This window comes from Centrocercus urophasianus, unplaced genomic scaffold (assembly GCF_019232065.1).
Source record: "Centrocercus urophasianus isolate 14NV4802_14NV808 unplaced genomic scaffold, USGS_Curo_1.0 seq_35, whole genome shotgun sequence".
Lineage (NCBI taxonomy): Eukaryota > Metazoa > Chordata > Aves > Galliformes > Phasianidae > Centrocercus > Centrocercus urophasianus.
Genome location: NW_024884922.1, coordinates 7988425 through 7999855, shown reverse-complemented (window position 1 = coordinate 7999855; position 11431 = coordinate 7988425). Strand labels below are relative to the sequence as shown.

General features: G+C 52.3%; 1 protein-coding gene across 3 annotated transcripts in view; it reads left to right on the top strand.

Annotated features, from left to right (window-relative positions):
- The first annotated feature begins 105 nt into the window (after positions 1-105).
- Positions 106-11431, top strand: part of NEDD4L (NEDD4 like E3 ubiquitin protein ligase) — a 134127-nt gene continuing 122801 nt past the window's right edge. For all 3 annotated transcript variants that reach the window (XM_042831108.1, XM_042831107.1, XM_042831105.1), the window contains exon 1: positions 106-194. In XM_042831108.1, coding sequence (XP_042687042.1) covers positions 147-194 — 48 coding nt within the window. In that variant the 5' untranslated portion in view covers positions 106-146. The remainder of the gene's footprint in view (positions 195-11431) is intronic.

Below are 11431 nucleotides of genomic sequence, written 5' to 3'. Positions count from 1 at the left end.
AGCTGCAGCTGCAGCAGCAGGGGGGGGGGGGGCGCGGAGGAGGGGGCGGGGGGGACCGCGGCGGGGGCTCCTGGGCGGCGGGGCAGCGATCCCCCGCCGAACCCCCTCGCGGAGCGGGTCCCGCGGGACGCCCGCCCGGCGGCTCCATGGCGACCGCAGCGGTGGAGCCGGTGTACGGGCTGGCGGAGGAGGAGGTGGGTCGGGTCGGGTCTGGTCCATCGCCCCATCCGTGGGGGAGGGTGTGGGGATCTCACCCCCACCCGGCGCGAGCCGCGGGCGAAGGTCGAGGGTCGATGCGGAGGGCGCCGGGAGCGGCTGTAGCGCTGCCGCAGTGCCTCAGAGCGGTGCCGGGGCCGCTGCTCGCCCCGCGGGGTCGTACCCGTATCCGTACCCGTACCCGTATCCGATGCCGTGCAGCACCTGGCGGGTCGCGCCCCTGCGCGCTCCCGCGGTGTCCAATCCGCACCCCGAGCGGCGCTGCGCTGCGAAGCCGAGGGGGTCCGCGGCCGCTCGGGGGTCGGGGGCAGCTCCACGGCCCGACTCCGCCGCTGCCGGGCTGAAGGCGCACGAACAAAGCGTGCCGTGTGTCCGGCGCGAGCGCAGAACATCGCGGACAGTGCGCGGTTTCGCTTCGGTGTCCCCGAGCCGGGAGAGAACGGGCGATCCGCGGCGGAACCGAGCGGCGATGGCAGCGGCACGGCGGCCCGTCTGGGCTGAGCGCGGGGCTGGCGGCCGCTGCCGAGGGGCTGGGGCTCCGCACAAACCTGCCGGCTGCGGGCGCTGCCCGGCTGCGCGCCGTCCTGTTGGAGCTGCGCACAGCGTGGATGGTCGTGGGGTTTGCGGCGCTGTGGGTGCCGGTGGAATTGAAGCTCCCCGGCTGGGGTGGGCGTTTGGAGAGGGCTTGGGCTCCGTGTGTGATGCTGTGTGTGGGGTGAAGGCGGAGAGAGGAGAACGCGGGGTCTCCGACGCGGGATTCCGGAGCGCATCGCTGGGAGTGGGTACGGGACGCTGTCGGCGAGTTGGGAACGTGGAAGCCTGGGAGCAAAACCACCAAATGTGTGTCTGAGAATGTGCTGCTTGGCTGCTACTGTGCCTCTGTCACCGACACCTCTGCTCCCCGCCTCCCTCCTCGGCACTGCTGTGATGTCCCACTACAGCGATGGCTGCGGGTCGCCCCATCTCTCTGTGCCCGTGCACTAAGAGTTGGTTCTCTGTGCTGCTGTCGGTGGGCAGAGTGCAGAGGGCAGTGGTACTCTAAAAACATGAGAAGAGACCACAGATGGTAGTAGGTGAAAGAGGAAAAAGGATGAGGGAACGCACAGAGAGCGGAGGCGGTGCTGTGCAGCCCAGCAGAGCCATCGCTGGAACGCAGAGCCCCAGAAGAGGAGAACCTCCTGAGGTTGGCTGCAAGCTCCTGCAGGTACGTGCAGAGCAGCCGAGCCACATGTGTGTTCTGGGCTTCACTGAGTGTTGGCTGCAGAGGCCAAGGGCTGCCCATCAGCCCAGATGGGTTGGCCTCATCTGTTCTGAAAAGCAAGATGTCTTTGCTTGTCTTGGGGGGCCAAGCCATGTGCAGAGTCATTTATTTTTATTTATCCATACCTCAGTCTGAAATATAATCTGCTGTTCCCTTTTATACTTTGTACTTTATGTAGTTCATTTACAAATCCTAGAACTACTTTGTTTATAAATACCAGGCTGCCTGTCCCAGTATTCTGTTTGGAAAAGCAGATGCTTAAATGTGGGATAGACTGGCTTGATATGCTTCCCATAAAATGCTAATATCTCTTACAAATAATTAAGCAAAGGCTTAATTTCCACATAAATAATGTACATGTCAGCAGGACTTAGCAGGTTTGAAGGCAAGCATGTACTGAAGCATTGGTCGAGCTGGTGTGCAGAGGCATCAGAAATTGCCCCAGCTTCTAGCACTGCGTAGGGAGGTCCTGAGCTGCTGAATGCATCAGGACCATTCAGCTTGTGGGATCATTAAGGCTGGAGAAGGCCTTCAAACCCTGCTCATCTCACTGTGCCCACCGACCATGTCCCCACAGCTCCTGCACAGCTCCAGGGATGGGGACTCCACCCTGCCCTGGGCAGCTGGGTGCCACTGCATCACTGCTCTTTGGAGAAGAAATTTAGTTGAAAATGCAGTTGAATAAATAATGCATTCTCAGAAAAGAACCTTGAGGAAAGTATTTTTTCATTGTAACTTTTGAACATGTGAAAGAAAACAGCATCTTGTCTCCTCCCTGTGTCCTTATCTATCTTGTGGTAGAAGCGAAGACATTCCTACTGACTGCTCTCCAGAGTTCCAGTGCTCTTCTGCTTGCAAGTTCCATTCAGCTTCTGTGACTTGAACAGACCTGCCGTGGTGATGCTGTGGCATTGGGGTGTGTGTGTGAGAGATACACTCACGTGTTCTCAGTGACTTTGCTGCTGTGGGATGGTGTCCCCAGGGGTGTTTGCCACCCTTGTTGTTGTTGACACCCATGTGTGGGATGGGCCATGAAGGCTTTGGAAGGAGCATGTTATGGCACGGGTTACCCATTAACTGGATTGATTAGAGAGGAAAAAAGGGCAGTGTTTTCTCTGCTTGATTCCCTGACAAGGCAGAGTTTTGGTGGAGCTCAGCACTGCATTCCTGCAGGTTTTGCCTGGTGGTCGAGCCATACATTTCCTAAGCATACATTACTTGAAATGAGCGTGGCAAGGTGGTGTGTGTGGGGAGGAATCGTGTGGGGAGGAATCTATCTACCATGGCTGAATGGGATCAGAGGCAGCGTGCTGGCATTGCACTGCAGTGCCATCAGTGCTGTGCCCCGATGGTCCCCATCCAGAGGAGCTGCTCTGTTGTTGAATAGCAGCGTTGTGTTGCTTCTGCTCTGAGCTCATCTGTTCTTTTTCATCAGAGGAGGGCACAGCAGTGGCGTTGGCTGGTATCAGCAATCCTCAGTATTTTTGCCTTTCTCACTCCTTGCGTTTACTTTTTAGAAGGAAAAGCAAAACCCTCCTGAATTGTTCTTATAGACTCCAAGAGCATTTGATCGCCAGCACGTAGAGCTTGAAATGACGATTAGGAAGTACAGATAAGGAAGCATTCCTCCAGCGGACGGCCCTGCCTGCGCACCAGCGGCGGCTCGGCAGCGAGACGCATCGGCTGCGCTTCTCCCAGCCCCGGGGGGGTGCGGGCTCTCCGTGGCCTCGAGGCTGGTGCTGCGGGCCGGCCGTTGGAGGGCACTGTGCGGTGCTGAATGTCAGCCGGCCCGGCGCTGCGAGGTTGTGCCGCGGTGCTGGGCGGCAGGAGGTCCCGCTGCACCGGGATGGCGGGCACGGCCTGTTGTCGTCTTTGTTTTGGACACAGAGCCGGTGATGGTGGCTGTACCATATGAGCTGACGAGGGAAGTGGTATCCTAGGGTGGCATGGGATGAAAGAGCACGGCGTTGTGGCTCTGGGTTGGAACTGTGTCTTCCGGTGATGAGAGGTCTGATGGGGTGCTGTAATTATCCTCTGAAGGCCAGATGCAGCTTTGTGTACCAGGCAGGCTCACCCAGGCTGGATGTGGCTCTGGGCAGCCTGGTCTGATGGCTGTTGACCCTGCACATAGCAGGGGGGGGTTGAAACTAGGTGGTTGTTATGGTCCTTTTCCACCTGGGCCATTCTGTGGGTCTACACTTCTATGACAGGCCATCTCCACAGGTGCTGTGTGATCCCAGAGGCCATGCTGGGGCTTGGTGCCACTGTTCTCATCCATTTGTAGGATGGGTGAAGCTGGAATGAGCATCTGCCATGGAGCTGTGTGGGGCAGCTGTGCGCTGCTGCTGTGATGAGCGGATGCACCCCTTGGTAGCTAACTAGCAGGGTGAACTCTGGTTGCAGCTTTGTCAGCCTGAACCGGGCCCTTTTCATTATCCTGGAGGATTATATGGGGCTAAGACCTTTAGGTTAATTAAACTCTGTGCCACACTAACTGGAGCTTTTCTCCAAGCTGCAGTCTCTGTCTTTTGGGTAGCAGTGGGGTTGGATCACTGCTGGCTGCTCGGCTCAATGAAAGTCAGACGCAGTATCAGTGCAGCAGTGGTTTGATCTGTTCGGTTCTGCAGGCTCACCCGGTGTCAGTGAGCACAGCAAATGCCAGCCCTGTTCATAAAGGCCTTCATCTTCTGCTTTTGTGGCTACTTCCTCTTAAAATGCTCGCTTTTATTACATCGAAGGTGGTTATTCCATAGCACTGGAAGAAATGCTCCTCGGCCACGCTGTCCCTCTTTGAAAGAACTGAAGTGCAACCCTGTAAACACTCAGTTATTTTCAGATAAGCTTGGTAAGAATGCGGCCGGCAGGTCGAATGCTTTCAGGAATGTGGTTTTACTGCTGGTGCACAGCACAGCTCGGCATGTGAGCTGCTGCCATTTCATCGAGAAAATCAGCGAGTGGTTCACCTTCTGCTGGGTTCAGAACTGCAGTGCTCCCAGTGCTTGTCCTGCTGTCGTGATGGCATGACAGCATGAGGTTCGTATGAATAACAGCAGTGCTCCATCTCCTGCTGCCCTGTCTTCTTCTCTCCCCTCCCAAGAAGAAGGAAGAAAACCTCATGAAAGGATGTTCTGCTCACAACAGCAGCAATCTCCTGCTAATGCACTGTAGGATAAGAGATGTGGTTAAATTTTACAAGCCTGGAATGCAACTGCACTTAAAATAGTCTAAAAACCAAAAATCTATTGTAAAATCTGACTTACTGAATGATGTTTAGATTGGGAAACAAGCGTGGTGCCTTTTTCCTCCCTCTGTGCTTTCAACCCCAATTCCCATGCTCTGGCAGGATGTAGGTAATTGTCAGAATCCTGATTTCCAGGAATTAGGGACCTTGCTTAATCAAAAGAAATCTCTGCAGTTCTGAGAATGCAGGCAGGAATGACTCCATGAATGAGCAGCGCTATGTTACGCTACGGTGCCTTATTTTCCTGTCTGACTTCATGGACTGGTGTTATTTTCTTGGTGCTGTGCCAGTTGGGATAGATTTTCTATTTCTAATATAGTTTGTCTGCTGCAGAGTAACAGAATCCTACAGAGTGATGCAGAAGCGTTCTGTCATCCCCTGTGATGGTTTTCAGTTTTGAATAATCCTGGCTTGAGGCTGGAAGCATGCTAACGTAATTTGTGCCTTTGTGTTTGTTTTTAGTTGAAAATTGTTCCCAGTCTTACTCTTTTTTTTTTTTTTTTGAATACCCTTGTGTAGGTTATCATGGGGAGGGTGGGGGGGACGGGGGCAGCTCCAGCAGGAGGAGGCCTGCGGTGGTTCCTGATTGCTCTCCTGCTGTCCCCTTCCTCACGGGATCAATGTGAGGGCCTGGGCACGTTGCCCTGGGACGCGGTGCCCACGTGCACTGTGCAGCCATCGCGGTGCTGAGCTCCATTCTGCTGCTGCGGTGAAGTTTTTCAGAGGAAGAGGCAGCATTTTATTTCCCAGTAATGAAATGATGTGGGAGATAAACAGGCAGCAAGGAATTAGTGCTGTGGGGAGGAGAGCCAAAGGCTTTGTTGCTGAGCTTTGTTTGAAGGTCTCCCCTATCTATTTACTCAGCCCTGCCGGGGAAGGATGAGAGAGCATCGGCCCCGCGTCCTGCCTGATGCTGTGGATGGAAATCACTGACTTTAACACATCAGCTTTTGAAATAAAGATATTTCACTTTTTCCTCGTTAGGAAATCGGAGTAGGAACACTTCTGCACGTTCTCAGCACTACATTTATTCCCTAATTTCGCTGTGTCTGTGTGAAAAATCCATTCTTTTCTTTTGCTCAATCAGAGGCACTTCACTCAATACTATTTTTTCTGTCCATTTGAATAAACTTAAAAGATTAATATTTCTTCTTGAGGAAAAAAAAAAAAACAAAAAACAGTATTGGCTGAACTGTAGATTTGTCTTCACACCTCCTCACGCCCAGCCTATGGGATGGTTTGACTGTCACACAGTGGCAGCTGAAGTCTTGCAGTCATCAGACCTCAATTCTGTGGCTGCAAATCAAACTGCAGCAGTCAAACCAGCACAGCTGAGTGAAGCCCAATTCCCCGCTGCAAACAGACTGCCTCACTGCCTTGGTTTTGAGTCCAGAGGTACAGAGTTCCTGTCTCTGACAGGTTCTTGAGCTCTCCGTGCACGGAAGCTAGGAGGTAGCAGCATTTTAGTGTTGTCTCTATCTTATTCTTTGTGTTTCCTCTTAGTATAGGAAGCCCTTTGCCGGCCCAGGTCTATCTTTGGTTGGTATATACTTCTGTATACTTTTTATGAACTAAGGGGTATCTTCTTCATTATTCCAGTTCTTACGCCTGTATATGCACTTTGTTGTATCTTACAGGTGTTTAGAGTTGAAATCAGCTGTATAGTAGCCAACTCCTGGCTGGCAGTAAAGCTGCAGTGGTTGTGTGCTGTTCCGGATGAGCTCTTGGACTCAGGCAGCATTGCAGTGGGACTTTGGAAGGAGGCAGTCAGGTGGGTTCCAGGTGCTGCCATGTGGTTGCCCGTGAAGCATGCTGAATTGTGTCCAGCAGTGCCACGTGGGGATCTGCTGTTGTTGGCCAGCTGTAGTACTTCTAGCAATGTGTTCTACTTCTGCCAAGGGTTTGGATGTGGGGCCTGGTGGGGTCAAGAAGATTGTCATCTCAGATTTAGTCTGACACTGTGTCTAGTACATCACCAAATGTCACTGCTGAGTTCAGCATTCTTTTCAGTGCTTCCCAGGCCTTATACTACTGAAAAATAGTGCAGTCTAAAGATGATGGAAATGACAGTTTCCTGCTGGGGAAAAGCCTCAGTGGAGGCGAGGTGACCATCCGTGGTGGAGACAGAAAATGGGTTGAAATGAAGCTGAACTGGCTTCTCCTGTAAGAGGTTCTGTTCTGCATCTCTCTCCCCTTGATCATCAAATTCGCCTAGGTAGAGGAGGGAGAGTTCTTTCTGTTGTTAGAGGAGCATGAGGTGTGCCTGCAGGGAAGGAACAGGATGGCTGTGACCAGGAGGAAAAGGGTTGGAGAAGTGGTGGCTTTGTGAGGAGCTGATTTTGTGCTGTGCTTGTCCAGGGCACAGGCTTGAACTGCTGCCTGCTGGGGACTTGAAATCTGTTGCTGCATGGCATTCAAACAAGACCCTGAAATTGATTGCTCTCCTTGCATCAGGATCAGTTCAGTAGCTGCCAGATGCATGCAGTTTATCAGAGATACCAGCCTAGTGGATTTCCACTGCTGGGAGCGCCTGCTTTCTTCTTTTCATCTCAGGCCCTTTGTGAATCAATATGCATTACTGTTTGCAGGCAGCTGCCCATCTCCTGGCTATGCTGGAGAGTTGTAGCTGTTGGAGATGTGAAGTCAGAGGAGTGGTGGAGGAGTGGTGGTAAATGGACAGGCTCCCGTTGTGGTGTTCGTGTTGATGGCAGTGGTTGGCGGGAGGCACAGCGTGCAGACAAACCTGCATCTCTGCTTCCTGCTGATGGTGTCTCAGCTTTCAATCAAAGCAGCAGAATTGCTGCTTTTGAAGCAGCAAGCAGCAGCTTACTGCCTTGCTTACAATACACTGCATTTCTGAGTAGGAACCTGCACTGTTTTTAATGACTGCAAATATATTTTAAACCGAAGTATCAGCAGTAGGGATTGTGGAGGTAGAAGGCATTACTTCTCATCGTTGCCATCTATTGGTTTTGTTCCGGTTCCGCCTGGTCAAGGCGCACCATTTAATGTTTAATTCCTCATTTCCAGTGTCCTTAGAGCAAAGTTACGTTCTTCAAGTGTGGGGAAAATAGCAGACACCATGCTGCAGGCTTCTGTGGAAGCAGTGGGTGAGTAAGGCTGGCTGGCAGGGCTCTGGCCTGAGGAGGCGCGTTGTTTCTGCTGCAGGTGCCAGGGAGCTGTGCCGTTCCATTTCCCCCTGCAGGGCGGGTTGGTCTGAATGGTGACACATCTGTGTCCTGGTGATATCCCTAGTGGTGATTCACCAGCGATCACTGAGAGCAGGCTTATGAGGTAGTCTGATGTGTCTCATTTCCTCAGTTCTCCACCAGTAACACCTCCCCGCCTGTGAACCTTACCGTCTCCTCCATCAACACGTTGTCAGTTCCCTGGCTAGGTCTCCTTGTGGCCTTTTGCTGGCAGTTCTCAAGCTAATCGTCTTCTAACAGTCATGGTTGGTAAGAGACTTGATATGAGCCAAGCCCAGTCGTTATCAGGGCATTAGCAGGTTGAGAATGCCTCGGTGCTTCTCTCTTTTCTGGTGCTGACCGGGGACCTGTGGTTTGACTAGAAGTGTTCCTCTGCTATGTCACTGTAGCTTCACTGAAGGCTTGATGAGTAACAATTGCATGTGCACTTTGTGCAGCTTTTTTTTTTTTTCAACTTGTCAAAAAAATGCTCAGTGTTCTACCTGCCACGTACATCTTTGTGCATCCGTTCCTCAGTGCACAGTACAGCTCAGTGCTGGGGCATGGCTGGAGCCTGCCACGGCCCGGATGGACACAGAGCAGCGGCTCTGAGGTCAGCACTGACCGTGCTTTGAGCAGCAGAGACCTCCAGTCGTAATCACGTGCATAATCACTGAAGTCTCCAGAGCTGCTGAGGTAGTGCAGCAGCTTCTCAGAGCTTTGTTTTTCTCCTTCCTAGAATTCATGTTCTGGAAGGCTCCCCTGAGATAGCTTTGTGTTGGCTAACCGATTGATTATGGATTTGTGTGTTCTTCTCCATTAGTAATAGCTGAAAATACAAATGTAATGTGGCATCTCCTTGATCCAGTGACCATCTGCTCAGAAGATCTGCAGGGGTTTTGGATGGACCTGTTTGGTTCCTTGTCCATATGGCTCATATGGGCCTGTGGCGCTGCTGGGGCACATTGCTCCTCTGGAGCTGGGCAGGAGGAAGGGGCCCAGCTGAGCACCAGTAAGGCTGGGATAAAGGCCTGATCTGCAATCAGCATGGGGTGGGTAGTGCCAGGACCTAGCCTGGGGCTGAGGAGCCTTGTATTCAGGGGCAACCTGGGAAATGCAGCCGGGTGTGAAGTGCTGCTGTGAAGGATTGGGTTTGTCTTGCTGGTTTCCTTTGGGACTTAAAAGACAAAGAGCTGTGAATAAGCCTTAACTAAGCAGGTGTTAATTAGCAGGGAGGCCATTTGTCACCCATTGGGTGTCTTCTCTTAAGGCAAGATTCTGAGAGAGCTCTCGTGGAAGCTGTCAGAGCCATGGGTTCTTCAGAACTGACTTCTAACAGACATCCACATAATCCATAGAATTAGGAAAGTTAAAATGGCTTAATATTTTTTTAAATTTTGTGGAACACTTCAGTTATCTTTTGACCACATATGGCAGAAATGTACCTCTTCCTCTTAGAATGTGTCCAGAACCTGGGTTGGAACTGGTGCATCTTTTTAAGGACCTCAGTCGTGATTTCACATCATTGAATTCTGATTGATTTAAATGACAGTAATTAAAAAGAAAATGCTTATACACCTGCGTGAGTGGATCTAGCAGAAATCTGCCTTCTTCTCTTGTCCTACTGACAGCGTAAATGCACTGTTGTTCTGCTGTGTTCCTGCCATGTGCTGTGATGTTATTTTGAGCCTAGCCAGCTCTGTTCTGAGTGCTGTAGCCACACTGTCGGCCTGCATTTCCTGCACTTGGAGACAGTTGGATGTAACTCAGCACATGTAAGTGGTGTGAGTGCATTTCCACCTCCCAGCTATGGTGAGCAGCTCATGAACCAAGTGCTGCTTGCTCTGGCTCGTCTGTGCCCTATGAGTGACACAGGCTTTGTTTGGGATTTCCAAGGCTTGCACAAGAGGCCCAGCCATTATGCGGTGCAGAAGAATACCCACGAAAGGGAGTCTGAGGGATGTAATCTTTGATGGGTGTCACTAGACATCACAGTCACCTCTGATTTTTGGTGGCTTAGGATGTGTGCTTCAAACGTTGCAACTGCAGCATTTGGGAAGTGAAATGAGGGTCCTCAGCCCTGTGCAGCAATGTGAGCTGAAATGCATCTGCTGATAGGATGTGACAGCACAGGAATGTGTGACAGAGGCACCGTGTGTCCTTGTTGGCGTTGCTGTGGAAACTTGCATTTTAGTACCGGCTGGTTTCGGCGTGCAGCGCTCAGCATCGTGATGGAATCCCAGTGCTGTCCCAATGGTATCGGGGAGCCAAGGCACTGCTGTGGCTGGAGGTGATCCTAGCAATGGGCTTGGGGCTGTTACCCTGCTGACTCTTGTGCCAGGGTCTGACCTGAGGCTCCCACCTGGGTCAGGCAGTCAATTCCCTGTGCACGTCCTGGGCTCGTTTTGCTTTCCAGGTGCCCTCTGCCTGCTGAGCTCCCCGTGCTGCTGGGGACTGAGAGGAGGACTGGGATGGCCATGGGAAGGTGTGCTGAGTGCTGGGCCCTGTCCCTGGGTGCAGTGTGCCTGAGAGCCTCACTGGGGGAACTTCAGTGCTCCCCAGCACTTGGAGACTGCAGCGTGTCACCGGCGAGGGCAGCGTGTGGTCACTGAGATCTGCTCTTGTGTTTCTTCCGTGATGTCTCTGGAAATCCAGGGCCCTTATGTGAGAAAAGCCATCTACAGATCTTGTCTGCGTTTCCTGAATTTTCCTCCTTTGACATTCGCATAAGTCATGTGCTTGCCTAACAACAGTCTTCCCCTCCCCCTTTTATTTTTTTTCCAAGTAGAAGTGCTGTCTGTATTTTTTCCTGCTGGATGTCCTGATCTTGTCCCTGCCTTCTGACAGCTGCCCCTCCTTTCCTTCTGGCATGCAAGCTGCAGAAATGGCTGACCCTGTGGGGAGCTGTGGGGAGCAGGAGGTGCTGTGGAGTGATGTGGAACAGTGTAAGCAAACAACAGCAGTGCTTTACACCTGGTATCTAATGAACTCTCAGCTTAACGAGGCCCTTGTGCTCCCTCTCACCAAGCTTGTGGCTGGCACATGTGTCTGAAGCTCTGGGCCTCCCTCTCATCCTTGCTGTCCAGGCAGTCAGTGCCATGGATGTCAGGGTGGCTGCAGGAAGGAGCATGTGGTATGGGGATAGGTTGCCCCATAGGCCGGAGGAGAAGGCAGAGGGGCACCTTCTGCCCCACAGCAGCCATCCATGTGGGCAGTGCTGTCCCCTCTGGGAGAAGAAAGGAGAAACGACCAGCAAACCAGGAAGGTTTCACCTGAAGAGGAATTTCCACATGCCTGGGTAGGTGAGGGCTGGAGGGGCCAGAGCCCTCTCACAGTCTGTAGAGCTGGGCTGGAGGCTTGCAGTGAGCTGCTTTGTGATTCCTGTGGCCCTGTAGGAGGCAAGTGTTTGTCAGACTTCTGCTGGATCGTGGGTATCAAGAACTTTATTGCTTGGTTGCACTGAGAAACAAAGGCAGTAAGAATTTGCCAAGATTCTTAACAAAGAAATAACAATTTGAAAGAAAG